Source organism: Carcharodon carcharias, chromosome 7 (genome assembly GCF_017639515.1).
Source record: "Carcharodon carcharias isolate sCarCar2 chromosome 7, sCarCar2.pri, whole genome shotgun sequence".
Classification (NCBI taxonomy): domain Eukaryota; kingdom Metazoa; phylum Chordata; class Chondrichthyes; order Lamniformes; family Lamnidae; genus Carcharodon; species Carcharodon carcharias.
The window spans coordinates 102,491,290-102,510,580 of NC_054473.1; the positions used below are offsets into that span (position 1 = coordinate 102,491,290).

Sequence of the window (19,291 nt, forward strand, 5' to 3'; positions counted from 1 at the left end):
GCTTTACTCTATATCTAAACCACTGCTGTACCTGTCCCCGGTGTGTTTGATGGGGACAGTGTAGAGGAAGCTTTACTCTGTATCTAACCCCGTGCTGTACCTGTCCCCGGAGTGTTTGATGGGGACACTGTAGAGGGAGCTTTACTCTCTATCTAAACCCATGCTTTACCTGTCCCCGGAGTGGTCGATGGGGACATTGTAGAGGGAGCATTACTCTATATCTAACCCCGTGCTGTACCTGTCCTGAGAGTGTTTGATGGGGACAGTGTAGAGGGAGCTTTACTCTGTATCTAACCTTTGCTGTACCTGCCTGGGAATGTTTGATGGGGAGAATGTAGATGAAGCTTTACTCTGTATCTAACCCCTTGCTGTACCTGTCCTGGGATTGTTTGATGGGACGGTGTAGAGGGAGCTTTCATCTGTATCGAACCAAGTGCTGTGCCTGTCCTGGGAGTGTTTGATGGGACAGTGTAGAGACAGCTCTACTCTGTATCTAACCCCGTGCTGTACCTGTCCCCAGAGTTTTTGATGGAGACAGTGTAGAGGAAGCTTTACTGTGTATCTAACCCCGTGCTGTACCTATCCCCAGAGTGTTTGATGGGTTCATTGCAGAGGGACCTTTACTCTGTATCTAACCCCGTGCTTTACCTGTCCACAGAGTGTTTGATGGGGACAGTGTAGAGGGAGCTTTACTCTGTATCTAATACTGTGCTTTACCTGTCCCCGGAGGTTTTGCTGGGGACAGTGTAGAGGGAGCTTTACTCTGTATCTAACCCCGTGCTCGACCTGTCCTGGGAATGTTTAAAGGGGTGAGTGCAGAGGGAGCTTTACTCTGTATTTTACACCGTGCTGTACCTGTCCTGAGAGCGTTTGATGGGGACAGTGTAGAGGGAGCTTTACTCTGTATCTAACCCGTGCTGTACCTGTCCTGGGAGTGTTTGATGGGGACAATGTCGAGGGAGCTTTACTCTGTATCTAACCCCGTGCTGTACCTGTCCTGGGAGAGTTTACCGGGGACAGTGTAGAGGGAGATTAACTCTGTATCTAACCCTGTGCTGTACCTGCCCTGGGAGTGTTTGATGGGGAGAATGTAGATGGAGCTTTACTCTGTATCTAACCCAGTGCTTTAACTGTCCCAGGAGTGTTTGATGGGGACAGTGTAGAGGGAGCTTTACTCTGTATCTAACCCCTTGCTGGACCTGTCCTGGGAGTGTTTAAACGGGGCAGTGTAGAGGGAGCTTTACTCTCTATTTTACACCGTGCTGTACCTGTCCTGGGAATGTTTGATAGGGAGAATGTAGATAGAGCTTTACTCTGTATCTAACCCCTTGCTGTACCGGTAGTGCAAGTCTTTGATGGGGACAGTGTAGAGGGAGCTATACTCTGTATCGAACCACGTGCTGTACCTGACCTATGAGTGTTTGATAGGGACAGTGTAGAAGGAGCCTTACTCTGTACCTAACCCCATGCTGTACCTGTCCTGGGAGAGTTTACCGGGGACATTGTAGAGGGAGATTTACTCTGTACCTAACCCTGTGCTGTACGTGTCCTGTGAGTGCTTGATGGGGACAGTGTAGAGGGAGCTTTACTCTGTATCTAACCCCGTGCTGTACCTGTCCCCGGAGTGTTTGATGGAGACAGTGTAGAGGAAGCTTTACTCTGTATCTAACCCTGTGCTGTACCTGTCCTGGGAGAGTTTACCGGGGACAGTGTAGAGGGAGATTTACTCTGTATTTCACTCTGTGCTGTACCTGTCCTGGGAGTGTTTGATGGGGAGAATGTAGATCGAGCTTTACTCTGTATCTAACACTGTGCTTTACCTGTCCCCGGTGTGTTTGCTGGGGACTGTGTACTAGGAGCTTTACTCTGGATCTGACGTCGTGCTGGACCTGTCCTGGGAGTGTTTAAACGGGGGAGTGTTGAGGGAGCTTTACTCTCTATTTTATACCGTGCTGTACCTGTCCTGGGAATGTTTGATAGAGAGAATGTAGATGGATTTTTACTCTGTATCTATCCCCTTGTTGTACCTGTCCTGGGAGCGTACAGAGTAAAGCTCCCTCTAAACTGTCCCCTTCAAACACTCGCAGGACCGGCACAGCACGGGGTTAGGTACAGAGTAAATGCACACTTCACTTTCCCCAGCAAACAATCCCAGGACAGGCACAGCACGGGGTTAGAAATCCTCTAAACCCCAACCCCCCCAATTTATAAATATCCCATCCTATCAACACCAACCCCCCCCCCAATTTATAAATATCCCATCCTATCAACACCAACCCCCCCAATTTATAAATATCCCATCATCTCAACACCAACCTCCCCAATTTATAAATATCCCATCATCTCAACACCAACCCCCCCAATTTATAAATATCCCATCATCTCAACGCCAACCCCCCCAATTTATAAATATCCCATCATCTCAACACCAACCCCCCCCCAATTCATAAATATCCCATCCTATCAACACCAACCCCCCCAATTTATAAATTTCCCATCATCTCAACACCAACCCCCCCAATTTATAATATCCCATCATCTCAACGCCAACCCCCCCAATTTATAAATATCCCACCATCTCAACACCAACCTCCCCAATTTATAAATATCCCATCATGTCAACACCAACCCCAATTTATAAATATCCCATCCTATCAACACCAACCCCACCAATTTATAAATATCCCATCCTTTAAACACCATCCACATGTTTAACCCATCAATTAATACAGTAATAAGCATCTTTAATCCCCATTCTCTCCCAGTTCAGTAAACCCCACCTTAAATTGCCATTCTCCCCCAGAAAGAAACCCGGTTTTAATTGATAATCTCCCCTACTGTAACCCTCAGCTTCAATCCCCATACAGTGGACCTAGCTTTAATCCCCATTCTCCCCCATACTGTAACCCCCAACTCTAATCCCCATACTGTAATCCCCATTCTCCCCCATACTGTAACCCCCAGCTTTAATCCCCATACTCCCCACATACAGTAACCTCCAGCATTAATCCCCATTCTCCCCACACAGTAACCTCCAGCATTAATCCCCATTCTCCCAACACAGTAACCCCCAGCATTAATCTCCATTCTCTTCGTACAGTAACCCCCAGGATTAATCCCCATACAGTAACCACTGGCTTTACTTCCCATTCTCCCCCATACAGTCAGCCCCATTCTCCCCATAGTGAACCCCCATTCTCTTCCCTACAAGTAACCCCCAGCATTTAATCCCCATTCTCCCCCTAAATCAACCCCCAGCTTTAATCCCCATTCTCCCCCTAAATCAACCCCCAGCATTTAATCCCCATTCTCCCCCTAAATCAACCCCCAGCTTTAATCCCCATTCTCCCCCTAAATCAACCCCCAGCTTTAATCCCCATTCTCCCCCTACAGCAACCCCCAGCTTTAATCCCCATCCTCCCCCTACAGCAACCCCCAGTTTTAATCCCCATTCTCTCACATACGGTAACCCACACTTTAATTCTCTGTCTGCAGAATTCCCACGTTTGATTATGAAAATAGAAAATGCTGGAAATACTCAGCAGCTCTGGCAGCATCGTTGATGAGACAAAGAGTTCACGTTCCTGGTCTTGACCTATCATCAGAAACACAAAGATCTTTGAAAGCTTAACCATTTCTTTCACCACAGTTACAGTCTGACCTGCTGTGGATATCCAGCATCCACAATATTCGTATTGCATCCCCACATTCGATGTGTGGCCAAACTTCAAATAATCCCCTTACTTTTAGCAAAAAGAGACAGCACTGGGACCAAAACAGATTTAATCATGTTTACAAATCAACAAAGGAAAGGTGAAAGCACCAAAACACAGCGGTGCAAACATACAGCTTATACACGAGTGCAGAGAGTCTGGAACAGCCACCCCTGCGGTCCAGGCAAGCTCAGACCACCCGCCCCAACCTGAGTTTGGAGAGAGACGGACACTCCCCACACCACTAGCACCGGGCCAGTGGTCAACGTCAGTCTGGACCTTGCTAATTGATGGTGAGAACATCACTCTGGATTTCATGACTCAGCATTGTCTGCAGGTCACTCAATTTCTTCTTCAGTCCAGAGAGAGCTGATAGTACGATGGTCTCAGGGCGTAGTGCTCCCGAAGATTCCACATTGAAATAAAACCTGATGGGAACAAAACTCAAAAACATGATCCACACTGGAAAGGTTAAATAGACCCTCATGTATCAGAGCTAAAAACAAATCTTCATAGTTCAATAATATTTGCGCCACACAGGTACCAGGCAATGACCATCTCCAACAAGAGAGAATCTAACCATCATCCCTTGACATTACCATCACTGAATCCCTCACTATCAACATCCTGGGGGTTAACATTGACCAGAAACTGAACTGCACTAGCCATATAAATACTGTGACTACAAGAGCAGGTCAGAGGCTGGGAATCCGGCAGAGAGTAACTTACCTCCTGACTCCCCAAAACCTGTCCACCATCTACGAGGCACAAGTTAGGAGTGTGATGGAATACTTCCCACTTGCCTGGATGAGCACAGCTCCCACAACACTCAAGGAGCTTGACAACATCCAGGACAAAGCATCCCACTTGATTAGCACCACATCCACAAGCATTCACTCCCTCCAACACTAAAACACAGTAGCAGCAGTGTGTACCATTTACAAGATGTACTGCAGGAACTCACCAAGGCTCCTTAGACAGCATGTTCCAAACCCACAACCGCTACCATCTAGAAGGACAAGGGCAGCAGACACATGGGAACATCACCACCTGGAAGTTAACCTCCAAGCCACTCATCATCCTGGCTTGGAAATATATCGCCGTTCCTTCACCGTCGCTGGGGTAAAACCCTGGAACTCCCTCCCTAACAGCACTGTGGATGTACCTGTTCAAGGGCAATTAGGGATTTGGAGCAAAGCTCACATCACAAAAATGAGAATGAAGTGTGTACCTTTCTGGTTTGCCATTAGGGTCATACGGAGCCTGAATTTCCTCATCATCCAGTTCAGAGTACTCACTTTTGGGCCTTAAAATTTCATAGAAACAATCAACATTTAGAAAAAGGAAGAATGCAGAATTTAAACATCTCCCTCCCCACCCCACCCCGCGACTCCCCTCCACTCCGCTCCCCTCCACTCCGCTCCCCTCCCCTCTCCACCCACCACCCCCCCTTCCCCTCTCCACTCCACCCCACCTGTCGCCTCCTCTCCCCACTCGTCCCCTCCTCTCCCCACCCCGCAACTCCCCTCTCCATCCCACCCCGCCACTCCCCTCCCCTCCCCACCCCTCTCGTCTCCACCCCACCCAGCCACTCTCCTCCCCTCTCCACCCCACCACTCCCCTCCCCTCGCCACACCCATCCACACCCCACTCCACCCGTCCACTCCACTCCCCACTCCACCCGTCCACTCCACTCCATCCCTCCCCTTCCTGCCCCGCCACTCACCGCCCCTCCCCTCTCTACCCCACACCGCCACTCCCCCCCCACACCTCCACTCCACCACACTCCCCTCCCTCTCTACCCCACACCCCACCACTCCCCTCGACTCTCCTCTCCTCCCCACACCACCACTCCCCCCACCTTCTCCACCCCACAGCGCCACTCTCCTCGACTCTCCTCTCCTCCCCACACCACCACTCCCACCCCCACTTCTCCACCCCACACCACCACTCCCCTCCCCACACCACCACGCAACTCCCCTCACTGTTCCACCAAGCCCGCACACCTCTCCGCCCCACGGGGCTGGATGAGGAATGGAAATGGGACTTGGTGCCAGTATAAATCCAGAGTGAGCCTCACCATTCCTCAGGTTTGGGGTACACTGTGTGCCTCAGGGCATTGTCAGGGTCGTACTCGAAGGACACCCCTGCTGTTGGGTTCCATTTGGCATGTTCCTTCCCGAAACCCTTCTTAGCGTAAGCTCGGAGCCTAAGCTCCTGCCCCTTCCGCAACTTCACAATCAGGATATCTGAGGGAGGCAGAGGAGACCCTCATCAGACCACCCGGCCAAGTCATTGCCCAACTGGATCACCCCATATCACTACCCGTTCATCAACACATCACACCCAGCCCCTGACATCAATGCCCCAACACCCAGTGATCAATGTCCACTGTCCGCCAACATAACCCACTCTGACAATCCATAAACCCCTCTCGCTGGCTATCAGCAGCGCCCTCCCCAAACTCCTCACCCACTGTAATCAGCACCACACCAGCAAACCCGCATTCTCCCAGTTACTCCCTCAAGGGCCCTCCCCTCACCCTGTCCGGCCCTCCAAAAGGTTCATATCGGAGCTTGAGCCCTGGTCCTTCCCATGGCCCCTTCTACCATTCCCTTCCTGTCCAGCGATCACATCTCCGGCTAACAGTCAATTCCGAGCTCTTATTTCTTTCAGCAAATATCATCATTTAAGATAAAGGATTCCTGCAGTAATCAACTCGAATGCACGCTTCAGCCCGGAGCAGCCCGGCCAGCTTCAGCCCGGAGCGGCCCGGCCAGCTTCAGCCCGGAGCGGCCCGGCCAGCTTCAGCCCGGAGCGGCCCGGCCAGCTTCAGCCCGGAGCGGCCCGGCCAGCTTCAGCCCGGAGCGGCCCGGCCAGCTTCAGCCCGGGGCGGCCCGGCCAGCTTCAGCCCGGGGCGGCCCGGCCAGCTTCAGCCCGGAGCGGCCCGGCCAGCTTCAGCCCGGAGCGGCCCGGCCAGCTTCAGCCCGGAGCGGCCCGGCCAGCTTCAGCCCGGAGCGGCCCGGCCAGCTTCAGCCCGGAGCGGCCCGGCCAGCTTCAGCCCGGAGCGGCCCGGCCAGCTTCAGCCCGGAGCGGCCCGGCCAGCTTCAGCCCGGAGCAATCGAGTAGGACTGCCAGCTTCAGCCCGGAGCAATCCAGCAGCACTGCCAGCTTCAGCCCAGAGCAATCCAGCATCACTTCCAGTATCAGGCCAGAGCAGTTCAGCATCACTTCCAGCATCAGGCCAGAGTAATCCAGCAGCACTGCCAGCTTCAGCCCAAAGCAATCGAGTAGGACTGCCAGCTTCAGCCCAGAGCAGTCCAGCGGCACTTCCAGCATCAGGCCAGAGCAGTCCAGCGGCACTGCCAGCATCAGGCCAGAGCAGTCCAGCGGCACTGCCAGCATCAGGCCAGAGCAGTCCAGCGGCACTGCCAGCATCAGGCCAGAGCAGTCCAGCGGCACTGCCAGCATCAGGCCAGAGCAGTCCAGCGGCACTGCCAGCATCAGGCCAGAGCAGTCCAGCGGCACTGCCAGCATCAGGCCAGAGCAGTCCAGCGGCACTGCCAGCATCAGGCCAGAGCAGTCCAGCGGCACTGCCAGCATCAGGCCAGAGCGGTCCAGCGGCACTGCCAGCATCAGGCCAGAGCGGTCCAGCGGCACTGCCAGCATCAGGCCAGAGCGGTCCAGCGGCACTGCCAGCATCAGGCCAGAGCGGTCCAGCGGCACTGCCAGCATCAGGCCAGAGCGGTCCAGCGGCACTGCCAGCATCAGGCCAGAGCGGTCCAGCGGCACTGCCAGCATCAGGCCAGAGCGGTCCAGCGGCACTGCCAGCATCAGGCCAGAGCGGTCCAGCGGCACTGCCAGCATCAGGCCAGAGCGGTCCAGCGGCACTGCCAGCATCAGGCCAGAGCGGTCCAGCGGCACTGCCAGCATCAGGCCAGAGCGGTCCAGCGGCACTGCCAGCATCAGGCCAGAGCGGTCCAGCGGCACTGCCAGCATCAGGCCAGAGCGGTCCAGCGGCACTGCCAGCATCAGGCCAGAGCGGTCCAGCGGCACTGCCAGCTTCAGCCCACAGCGGTCCAGCGGCACTGCCAGCTTCAGCCCACAGCGGTCCAGCGGCACTGCCAGCTTCAGCCCACAGCGGTCCAGCGGCACTGCCAGCTTCAGCCCACAGCGGTCCAGCGGCACTGCCAGCTTCAGCCCACAGCGGTCCAGCGGCACTGCCAGCTTCAGCCCACAGCGGTCCAGCGGCACTGCCAGCTTCAGCCCACAGCGGTCCAGCGGCACTGCCAGCTTCAGCCCACAGCGGTCCAGCGGCACTGCCAGCTTCAGCCCACAGCGGTCCAGCGGCACTGCCAGCTTCAGCCCACAGCGGTCCAGCGGCACTGCCAGCTTCAGCCCACAGCGGTCCAGCGGCACTGCCAGCTTCAGCCCACAGCGGTCCAGCGGCACTGCCAGCTTCAGCCCACAGCGGTCCAGCGGCACTGCCAGCTTCAGCCCACAGCGGTCCAGCGGCACTGCCAGCTTCAGCCCACAGCGGTCCAGCGGCACTGCCAGCTTCAGCCCACAGCGGTCCAGCGGCACTGCCAGCTTCAGCCCACAGCGGTCCAGCGGCACTGCCAGCTTCAGCCCACAGCGGTCCAGCGGCACTGCCAGCTTCAACCCAGAGCGGTCCAGCGGCACTGCCAGCTTCAACCCAGAGCGGTCCAGCGGCACTGCCAGCTTCAGCCCAGAGCGGTCCAGCATCACTTCCAGCATCAGGCCAGAGCAGTTCAGCATCACTTCCAGCATCAGGCCAGAGCAATCCAGCAGCACTGCCAGCTTCAGCCCAGAGCAATCGAGTAGGACTGCCAGCTTCAGCCCAGAGCAATCCAGCAGCACTGCCAGCTTCAGCCCAGAGCAGTTTAGCAGCACTGCCATCTTCAGCCCAGAGCAGTTCAGCATCACTTCCAGTATCAGGCCAGAGCAATCCAGCAGCACTGCCAACTTCAGCCCAGAGCAATTGAGCAGGACTGCCAGCTTCAGCCCAGAGCGGTCCAGCAGCACTGCCAGCTTCAGCCCAGAGCAGTCCAGCAGCACTGCCAGCTTCAGCCCAGAGCAGTTTAGCAGCACTGCCATCTTCAGCCCAGAGCAGTTCAGCATCACTTCCAGTATCAGGCCAGAGCAATCCAGCAGCACTGCCAACTTCAGCCCAGAGCAATTGAGCAGGACTGCCAGCTTCAGCCCAGAGCGGTCCAGCAGCACTGCCAGCTTCAGCCCAGAGCAGTCCAGCAGCACTGCCAGCTTCAGCCCAGAGCAGTTTAGCAGCACTGCCATCTTCAGCCCAGAGCAGTTCAGCATCACTTCCAGTATCAGGCCAGAGCAATCCAGCAGCACTGCCAACTTCAGCCCAGAGCAATCGAGCAGGACTGCCAGCTTTAGCCCAGAGAAGTTCAGCGGCACTGCCAGCTTCAGCCCACAGCAGTCCAGCGGCACTGCCAGCTTCAGCCCACAGCAGTCCAGCGGCACTGCCAGCTTCAGCCCACAGCAGTCCAGCGGCACTGCCAGCTTCAGCCCACAGCAGTCCAGCGGCACTGCCAGCTTCAGCCCACAGCAGTCCAGCGGCACTGCCAGCTTCAGCCCACAGCAGTCCAGCGGCACTGCCAGCTTCAGCCCACAGCAGTCCAGCGGCACTGCCAGCTTCAGCCCACAGCAGTCCAGCGGCACTGCCAGCTTCAGCCCACAGCAGTCCAGCGGCACTGCCAGCTTCAGCCCAGAGCAGTTTAGCGGCACTGCCATCTTCAGCCCAGAGCAATCCAGCAGCACTGCCAGCTTCAGCCCAGAGCAATCGAGCAGGACTGCCAGCTTCAGCCCACAGCAGTCCAGCGGCACTGCCAGCTTCAGCCCACAGCAGTCCAGCGGCACTGCCAGTTTCAGCCCACAGCAGTCCAGCGGCACTGCCAGCTTCAGCCCACAGCAGTCCAGCGGCACTGCCAGCTTCAGCCCACAGCAGTCCAGCGGCACTGCCAGCTTCAGCCCACAGCAGTCCAGCGGCACTGCCAGCTTCAGCCCACAGCAGTCCAGCGGCACTGCCAGCTTCAGCCCACAGCAGTCCAGCGGCACTGCCAGCTTCAGCCCACAGCAGCTCAGCATGGCACCAGACACGCGCGGTCGAGCCGGATGGCACCAGACACGCGCGGTCGAGCCGGATGGCACCAGACACGCGCGGTCGAGCCGGATGGCACCAGACACGCGCGGTCGAGCCGGATGGCACCAGACACGCGCGGTCGAGCCGGATGGCACCAGACACGCGCGGTCGAGCCGGATGGCACCAGACACGCGCGGTCGAGCCGGATGGCACCAGACACGCGCGGTCGAGCCGGATGGCACCAGACACGCGCGGTCGAGCCGGATGGCACCAGACACGCGCGGTCGAGCCGGATGGCACCAGACACGCGCGGTCGAGCCGGATGGCACCAGACACGCGCGGTCGAGCCGGATGGCACCAGACACGCGCGGTCGAGCCGGATGGCACCAGACACGCGCGGTCGAGCCGGATGGCACCAGACACGCGCGGTCGAGCCGGATGGCACCAGACACGCGCGGTCGAGCCGGATGGCACCAGACACGCGCGGTCGAGCCGGATGGCACCAGACACGCGCGGTCGAGCCGGATGGCACCAGACACGCGCGGTCGAGCCGGATGGCACCAGACACGCGCGGTCGAGCCGGATGGCACCAGACACACTCCCCATAGACAGCCCATATTAACCCAGAACAAACTGCTTCTACTCACCATCCTGTTCCACATAGTCATTGGGATCATTGTCTCGGCTGCGAGATGTGACCTGGTTGAATGAAAAGAAAAGCAGTCAGCAGTAATGTTAGTGATTGTTATCACGCTGGGGGAGGTTGGGCTGATAGCCTGGCACCTTGATTAAGGCAGTTCCCATTACAACTGGAAAGACAACAAGAATTGAACCCCATGTAAAGGACTGGTGCAATCAGCTCACATTGCGAGCTGGAGAGGTTTCACGGGTTTCTAACTCAAAGGCATACAGCTCTGCCCAAACTCTCTATTTCACCCATGCCAGCTTCAGCCCCTTGCGGCTGACAATCCTAACTAAGATCCTGAGTTTAATTTATCTCCTTCCCGCCGTACTTATTAAAGTCATTATCACAGTGCCCAGAATTACACACAAACACGTGGAGACGGACTGGACCCATCCCCCATACAATAAAGCTTATTCCCAGCCCCCAACGGGACATGGTGCACACACCCTAACCATCCACTCCACCCCACAACCACCTTCAGGACCCTCCTGACCTTAATAGAATGGCCCCGGCCTAAACACTGCACCCCCCCATCCTCAGTAGTCCCTGCTAGAAGTGGAGCACTTCGATTGATAGTTGTATAGAGTCCTTGCTGATTGTGGTGTGCTGTAAAAATTCATCTCCCATCCCCACCCGGTATTGAGTCAGGTTGGAATTGCTCTCTCTGGGAATGAGCTACAGCTGATTATACTCCTACAGTCACTGAACTGTGGAAAGGGATGAAGAATCAGGTGTTCAGCACTCACAGGGATAACCCGGGAATTGTTAGACAGTAGATCCCGTGAGGTGACGTGTCGAGTCTGATCTTCATTACACTTCACATCGAGCGTCAGCTCCACTGAGCATTCCGGGCAGAACTCATCACATGTACAGTCCTGGGGAAGAAACGAGCAGTCAGTGCCACATGGTTTCTGAGAAATACAGCACTGCCTCTCAATGTTATACACACACAAATTGGGGGAAGACAGACAGACAACACGCGCAGGCAGGCAGACGGACAACACGCGCAGGCAGGCAGACGGACAACACGCGCAGGCAGGCAGACGGACAACACGCGCAGGCAGGCAGACGGACAACACGCGCAGGCAGGCAGACGGACAACACGCGCAGGCAGGCAGACGGACAACACGCGCAGGCAGGCAGACGGACAACACGCGCAGGCAGGCAGACGGACAACACGCGCAGGCAGGCAGACGGACAACACGCGCAGGCAGGCAGACGGACAACACGCGCAGGCAGGCAGGCAGACGGACAGCGCACACAGGCCAGCAAACACACACACACAGCCATGCACCCACGCATGTTCTCCTGCTAACCAGCAACGTTGCTGATCTTCCTCCACAGCACCTTGTCACATTATCATTCTACCATACATCCCTCCCATGTCTTGCTCCGATATTCACATACCCTTGAATACTGCATCTTATCCACAATGTCATCACTTGTAAGAGGAATTAATCCTGAAAATGAAGAAAAAACATTTCCCTGAGATTGACTCAGCAGCTATTTCGAAATGGTAACTAGAAATAGTGGAGCTCCAAAAAAGTCATAGACAGATTCAGAAAATGACCTAAAAGGCTTTTGGAAAGTTAGTTTTTGTGTCCAGAAGACTCAAACACACAGGGCTAGAAGACTGCTTCAGTTATACAAAGCCGTAGAGTCACTGTGAGCAGTTCTGGGCCTACACAGGAGAAAGGATATATTGGCCTTGGAGGGAGTGCAGTGTAGATTTACCAGAATGATACCAGAACTCCAAGGTTAAAGTATAAGGAGAGATTAAAGAAACCAGGGTAGTTTATCTTGGAATTTAGAAGGTTAAGGATGATTTGAAAATAGGAGACCTGTTTACACATAAAGGCTGCTGGAAGTTTGGAACTCGCCCACAAATGACCTCCGATGTGAAATCGGGAGGGGAGAAGTCATGGAGGCAGCTGAAAACATGGATTAGGGTTTTAAAAGTGGGGCAGTGCTAAACCAGGAGCCAATGGAGCTCAGCGAGCACAGGGTTAATGCAATCTGGTGTGAACTAAGAAACAGACAGCTTTGAATGAGTACAAGTTTATATGCCATGGTTTTGGGAGGCTGACAGCACTGCAGCAGGGTCGAGGTAACAAAGGCATGGATGAGAGTTCTCGGTAAGCTGAGGCAGGAGTTGAGTGATGTTGGAGGTGAAAGTAGGTGCCCAGCAAGAGATGGTGCACATCTGAGGTTGGAAACTCACCAGGGCTCAAAGACAAGATGGTCTCCATCAGTTTCAAGCAGTTCCCAGGGATGGAGACAGTGGCTACAGCAAGAGCCAAAACCAATGGAATGGCTTCAGTCCTCCCAGTAATCAACTGGAGGAAATTTCTGCTCAGTGGAGTACTGGATGCCAGATAAGGATCTGATAACTTAGCAACAGTGGGGGAATTGAGAGGGATGGTAGAGAGGTAGAGCTGGGTGTCATCAGTGTACGTGTGAAAATTAACGCTGTGCTTTCGGATCAAGTGACATCAGCAGATGGGAAGTGAGTGGCTGGTGAATCTTTTATAAGGAGTAAGGTTTATTATCTAATGGATAGAGGAATGGCAGGGCAGCTCCAATCTCTCGAGTGCACATTCTGTGCCACGTGGGAACTTCACAATGTTTCCGGTCTCCTCGATAACCATATCTGCAACAGCTCAAACTCTGGGTTTTGGAGCTTGAGCAGCAGCTGCCATCACTGAGGTACATCTGTGAGGTTGAGAGCTTTGTGGATAGCACATTTATAGATGTGGTCACCCTGCAGCTTAAGCTTTGGCAAGGACAAAGGGAATGAGTGACCATCAGGCAGTTAAGAAGAAACAGGCAGGGAGTGCAGGAGTCCCCTAGAGTGCATCCCACTCCCCAACCAGTATTCAGTTCTGAATGCTGATGAGAGTGATGGTTCATCTGGGGAGTGCAGCCAGAGCCAAGTCCAAGCACCACATGTGGCCAGATGTACAGGGGGTCTTGAAAAAGACTGGAAGAACAATAGTGATAGGTGGTTCAATAGTTAGAGGAACAGACTGCTGTTTGTGCAGCCAGAGATGTGAATCCAGGATGGTATATTGCCCCTCTAGTGTCAGGGTCAAGGATGTCATGAAAAAGCATCAAGAACATAGGTAGAAAGAGGTGTGTGGCCCTGCAGTCAGAAGTTAGGGAGCTAAGAAATTAGCAAGCAGGTCCACAAAATTAGGAACCTCCGGATTACTCCCAAGACCACGTGCGAGTATAGAAATAAGAGGATAAAGCAGATGAATGCATGGCTGGAAAGATGGTGCAGGGGGAGGGCTTTAGGTTCCTGGGACAGGCTCTGGGGAGATTTATTCCTGTACAGGCTACAGGCAGGACAGGTTGCACCTGAACAGAGCTAGGAGCAATTTCACTTTAGGACACTTTGTTAGTGCTATTGGGGAGGATTTAAACTAATTTGGCAGGAGGTAATATCAGAGAGGAACACTGAGGTGCACAACACACGGAGAGATAGATAACGCTAGCGTAGGAAATAGTAAGTTATTAATTGGGTTTAGTGTAAAGGAATAAGTAACAAAGTCTAAATCAGTGTTACTGTGCATGTTTCTGAATGCACAGTGTGGTCAATAGAATTGGTGAGTTACAGGTGTAAATTGCCCTGTGGAAATATAATGTTGTTGCTATAATAGAGTCCAGGCTCAAAATAGGGCAGGACTGGGTGTTAGATATTCCAGAGAAAAAGAGACATGCTGTAGAAGCTTTTCGTCTTGCACTCATCATTCACAAGAATACCAAATCTCAAAGGGATTGTGAATCTGCCAATATAAAAAGCTTCAACAACTTGTCCCTCTTTTCAGGAATATTCAAGTTCTGCATGAGCAAACAACAATTTAATATTCCTCGATACAGAGTGTTCAGGAAAGATAGGAAAGGAATGAAAGGAGGGTGGGTGTGGTGGGGGGAGGGGGAGAGAGAAGGTGGTGCTATTGATTAGGGAGAATATTGCAGTGCTGGAGGGGGGTGTGTGGGGGGGAGTGTTGTGTGGCACTACCACTGTACTAAATGGGATAGATTTCAAACAGATCTATCAACTCAAGACTGGGCATCCCTGAGGCACTGTGGGCCATCAACAACAGCAGCAGAATTGTACTCGAACATAACCTGTAACCTCATGGCCTGGCACATCCCACACTACCATTACCATCAAGCCAGGGGATCAACCCTGGGCATACCAGGAGCAGCACCAGGCACACCTAAAAATGAGGTGTCAACCTGGTGAAGCTATGACACAGGAATACTTGCATGCTAAACAGCATAGGCAGCAAGTGATAGACAGAGCTAAGCGATCCCACAACCAACAGATCAGATCTAAGCTCTGCAGTCCTGCCACATCCAGTCATGAACGGTGGTGGACAATTAAACAACTCACTAGAGGAGGAGGCTCCACAAATATCCCCATCCTCAATGATGAAGGAGCCCAGCACATCAGTGTAAAACATAAGGCTGAAGCATTCACGGCAATCTTCAGCCAGAAGTGCCGAGTGGATGATCCATCTTGATCTCCTTTGGAGGTCCCCAGTATCACAGGTGCCAATCTTCAGCCAATTCGATTCACTCCACGTGATATCAAGAAATGGTTGAAAGCACTGGATACAGCAAAGGCTATGGACCCTGACAATATTCCGGCAATATCACTGAAGACTTGTGCTCCAGAACTTGCCGCGTTCCTAGCTAAGCTGTTCCAGTACAGCGACAACATTGGCACCTACCCGGCTATGTGGAAAATTGCCCAGGTATGTCCTGTACACAAAAAGGATAACAAATCCAACCAGGCCAATTACCATCCCATCAGTCTACTCTTGATCATTAGTAAAGTGATGGAAATTGTCACTGACAGTGCAATCAAGCAGCACTTACACAGCAATAACGTGCTCACTGATGACCAGTTTGGGTTCCGCCAGGGGCACTCAGCTCCTGACCTCATTACAGCCTTGGTTCAAACATGGAGCTGAACTTCAGAGGTGAGGTGAAAGTAACTGCCCTTGACATCAAGGCAGCATTTGACTGAGTGTGGCATCAAGGAGCCCTAGCAAAACCAGAGTCAATGGGAATCAAGGGGAAAATTCTCCACTGGTTTGACTCATACCTAGCATAACGGAAGATGGTTGCGGTTGTTGTCATCTCAGCTCCAGGACATCACTGCAGGAGTTCCTCAGGGTAGTGTCCTCGGCCCAACCATCTTCAGCTGCTTCATCAATGAACTTCCTTCCATCATAAGGTCAAATGTGGGGATGTTCGCTGATGATTGCACAATGATCAGCACCATTCGTGACTCCTCAGATACTAAACTAGTCCATGTCCAAATGCAGCAAGACCTGGACAATATCCAGGCTTGGGCTGACACTTGGCAAGTAATATTTGTGCCACACAAGTGCCAGGCAATTACCATCTCCAGCAAGAGAGAATTTAACCATCATCCCTTGACATTCAATGTCATTACCGTCACTGAATCCCCCACTATCAACATCCTGGGGATTACCATTCACCAGAACCTGAACTGGACTAACCATATAAATATTGTGGCTACAAGAACAAGTCAGAGGCTAGGAATCCTGCAGAGAATAACTCACTTCCCGACTCCCCAAAGTCTGTCCACCATCTACAAGGCACAAGTCAGGAGTGTGATGGAATAGTCCCTACTTGCCTGGATAAGTACAGCTCCCTCAACACTCAAGAAGCTTGACACCATCCAGGAGAAAGCAGCCCACTTGATTGGCACCACATCCACAAATATTCACTCCCTCCACCACCGACGCACAGCAGCAGCAGTGTATACCATCCACAAGATGCACTGCAGGAACTCACCAAGCCTCCTTCGACAGCACCTTCCAAACCCACAACCACTACCATCTAGAAGGACAAGGGCAGCAGACATATGGGAACACCACCATCTGGAAGTTTCCCTCCAGGCCACTCACCATCCTGGCTTGGAAATATATCGCCATTCCTTCACTGTCGCTGGGTCAAAATCCTGGAACTCCCTCCTTAACAACATTGTGGGTGTACCACATGGACTGCAGTGGTTCAAGAAGGCAGCTCACCACTACTTTCTCAAGGGAATTAGGGATGGATGATAAATGCTGGCCCAGCCAGTGATGCCCACATCCCCCAAAGAGTAAAAACCTCCCAGCTCCTTTATTTTCCTGAACTTTTAGAGAGATGAAATGCTTTGGTTACACTTACCGATTCTGTGTGCAATGAATTCATCATGGAGCACTGAGGAATTTGCATCAATCTGAACCCAGTCAATGGCTGCAACACAAAACAGAGACAATAGAAAAGCACACAACGCTAAAGACAGAGGGCGAGGGTGTCACAAAGAGAGAGAGAGAGAGAAAGATATTGAGAATATATAATTACCCAAAGTTGCCACTTCTGCCATGAGGACTCTCCGTAGGGCATTTGCCACTCTGCAAAGAAGCATCAAGATCAGTGACAGAGAACTTTGTGCAGGACAGACACCCAACTCCCCCCCACCCCCCCCCCCCCGCCCCCCGCCCCCAACCCCCCAACCCCAACCCCAACCCGCAACCCCGCCCCCTCGTCTCTCCCTATCTTTCTCCCATGTCTCCCCCGCCCCCTCCGTCTCCCCCTCTCCCCAACCCCGCCCGCCCCCCCTCCGTCTCCCCCTCTCCTCAACCCCGCCCCCCCAGTCTCCCCCTCCCCTCAACCCCGCCTCCCTCCCTCCGTCCGTCTCCCCCTCTCCTCAACCCCGCCTCCCTCTCTCCATCCGTCTCCCCCTCTCCTCAACCCCGCCTCCCTATCTTCCCCCCATCTCCTCCACGCCTCTCTCCCTCTCTGGGACTCACGATAACTCTGTATTTTCTACGATGAATTTCACATTCTCGTCTGTCAGCTCCGTGATCCGCACTGTCGGCTGGTTCGCGTACGGCATGTCAGCGAAAGCGCGATTCCTCCGATGGACTCCGCCAGCATCCCACCAGGCCCCGCGTGACTCACTCCACCAGTATCGCACCAGACCCCCGCGTGACCTGCTCTGCCAGTATCCCATCAGGCGCCGCGGTCTTGAGTTGAGAGTTTATTTTGAAAAGCAATGCGAGAAGGAGCGCATTCCATCCTGGGCTGTACAAATAAAGCAGAGGCTTATGAACATACGAAATAGAAGTAGCCGCCCATTCGGTCCCCCAAGCCTGCTGCACCATTCAATAAGATCATGGTTAATCCGTTAGTGTTTCGAATTCCACATTCCCATCTAAACCCGATAACCTTTGATTCCCTGAACAAGAATTTACCTACCTCCACCTTAAAAATATTCAATGACCCAACACTTCCACCACCTTCTAAGTCAGAGAGTTCAAAGTTGCACAACCCTCTGAGACAAAAAAAATTCTCCTCATCTCTGTCCTATAATGGTAACCCCTACTTTTAAAACAGTGCCCCCTAGTTCTGGACTCACCCACAACAGGAAACATCCTTTCCACATCCAACTTGTCAAGGCCGTTCAGAATCTTACATGTTTCAATAGATTCACCCCTCACTCTTCTAAACTCCAGTTTAAAATACTAGGCTCTTCTCCCTTTCAAACTGGATATAAAATTAAATCATATTTTGGTCCCTAATACCTAGGGATGCCTTCACTCAGAGGTCATTAATTAATCCCATCACATTACTCAATAACAAGTCTAATATAACCTGCTCTCTGGTAGGTTCTAGGACATCCTGCTCTCAGGAACTCTTCTTCCAGGCTACCACTGCCAACCTGATTTTTTCCAGTTTATATGTACACTAAAATCACCCAGGATTATTGCTCTCCCTTCAGCACAAACACCCAATATTTCTCCTTAAACTTGTCTCACTTCCTCCAAATAAAAAGTATGGCTATGGGTACCCGCATGGGCTCCAGTTATGCCTGTCTCTTTATGGGGTATGTGGAACACATCTTGTTTCAGTCCTACCCAGGCCCCCTCCCATAACTCTTTCTCCGGTACATCGATGACTACTTCACTGCCGCTTCATGCTCTCGTCTAGACCTGGAAAAATTTATTAATTTTGCTTCCAATTTCCACCCCTCCATCACTTTCACATGATCCATCACTGACACTTCCCTTTCCTTCCTTGACCTCTCTGTCTCAATTTCTGGTGACAGACTGTCCACCAATATCCACTACAAGCCTACCGACTCCCACAGCTACCTCGGCTACAGCTCCTTACACCCTGTTTCCTGTAAGGACTCCATCCCATTCTCTCAGTTCCTCCGCCTCTGTTCCATCTGTTCTGATGATGCCAATTTCCAAAACAGTTTCTCTGACATGTCTTCCTTCTTCCTTAACCGAGGTTTTCCACCCACGGTGGTTGACAGGGCCCACAACTGTGTCCGGCCCATCTCCCGCGCATCCGCCCTCAGACTTTCCTCTCCCTCCCAGAAACATGATGGGGTCCCCCTTGTCCTCACCTATCACCCCACCAGCCGCCGCATTCAAAGGGTCTTCCTCCGCCATTTCCGGCAACTCCAGCATGATGCCACCACCGAACACATCTCTCTTCACCCCCCCCACCGTCAGCATTCCGCAGGGATCGTTCTCTCTGGGACACCCTGATCCACTCCTCCATCACCCCCTACACCTCAACCCCCTCCCACGCAACCGCAGAAAGTGTAACACTTGCCCCTTTACTTCCCCCCTCATCGTCCAAGGGCCTAAACACTCCTTTCAAGTGAAGCAGCATTTCACTTGCACTTCCCTCAATTTAGTCTATTGCATTCGCTGCTCCCAA

The 19,291-nt window shown here is 53.1% G+C and overlaps 1 protein-coding gene across 1 annotated transcript; it reads right to left on the reverse strand.

The window, feature by feature from the left end:
- Nucleotides 1-3,766: 3,766 nt before the first annotated feature.
- Nucleotides 3,767-17,631, reverse strand: polr2c (RNA polymerase II subunit C). The gene is made up of 9 exons (XM_041192501.1): nucleotides 17,368-17,631; nucleotides 16,919-16,968; nucleotides 16,742-16,810; nucleotides 11,933-11,985; nucleotides 11,272-11,400; nucleotides 10,488-10,539; nucleotides 5,794-5,962; nucleotides 4,945-5,019; nucleotides 3,767-4,141 (listed from the first exon to the last, which is right to left on the reverse strand). The coding sequence occupies exons 1-9, from the start codon at nucleotides 17,568-17,570 to the stop codon at nucleotides 3,997-3,999; spliced, it is 945 nt and encodes a 314-aa protein (XP_041048435.1). The 5' UTR covers nucleotides 17,571-17,631; the 3' UTR covers nucleotides 3,767-3,996.
- Between the last annotated feature and the right edge of the window lie 1,660 nt (nucleotides 17,632-19,291).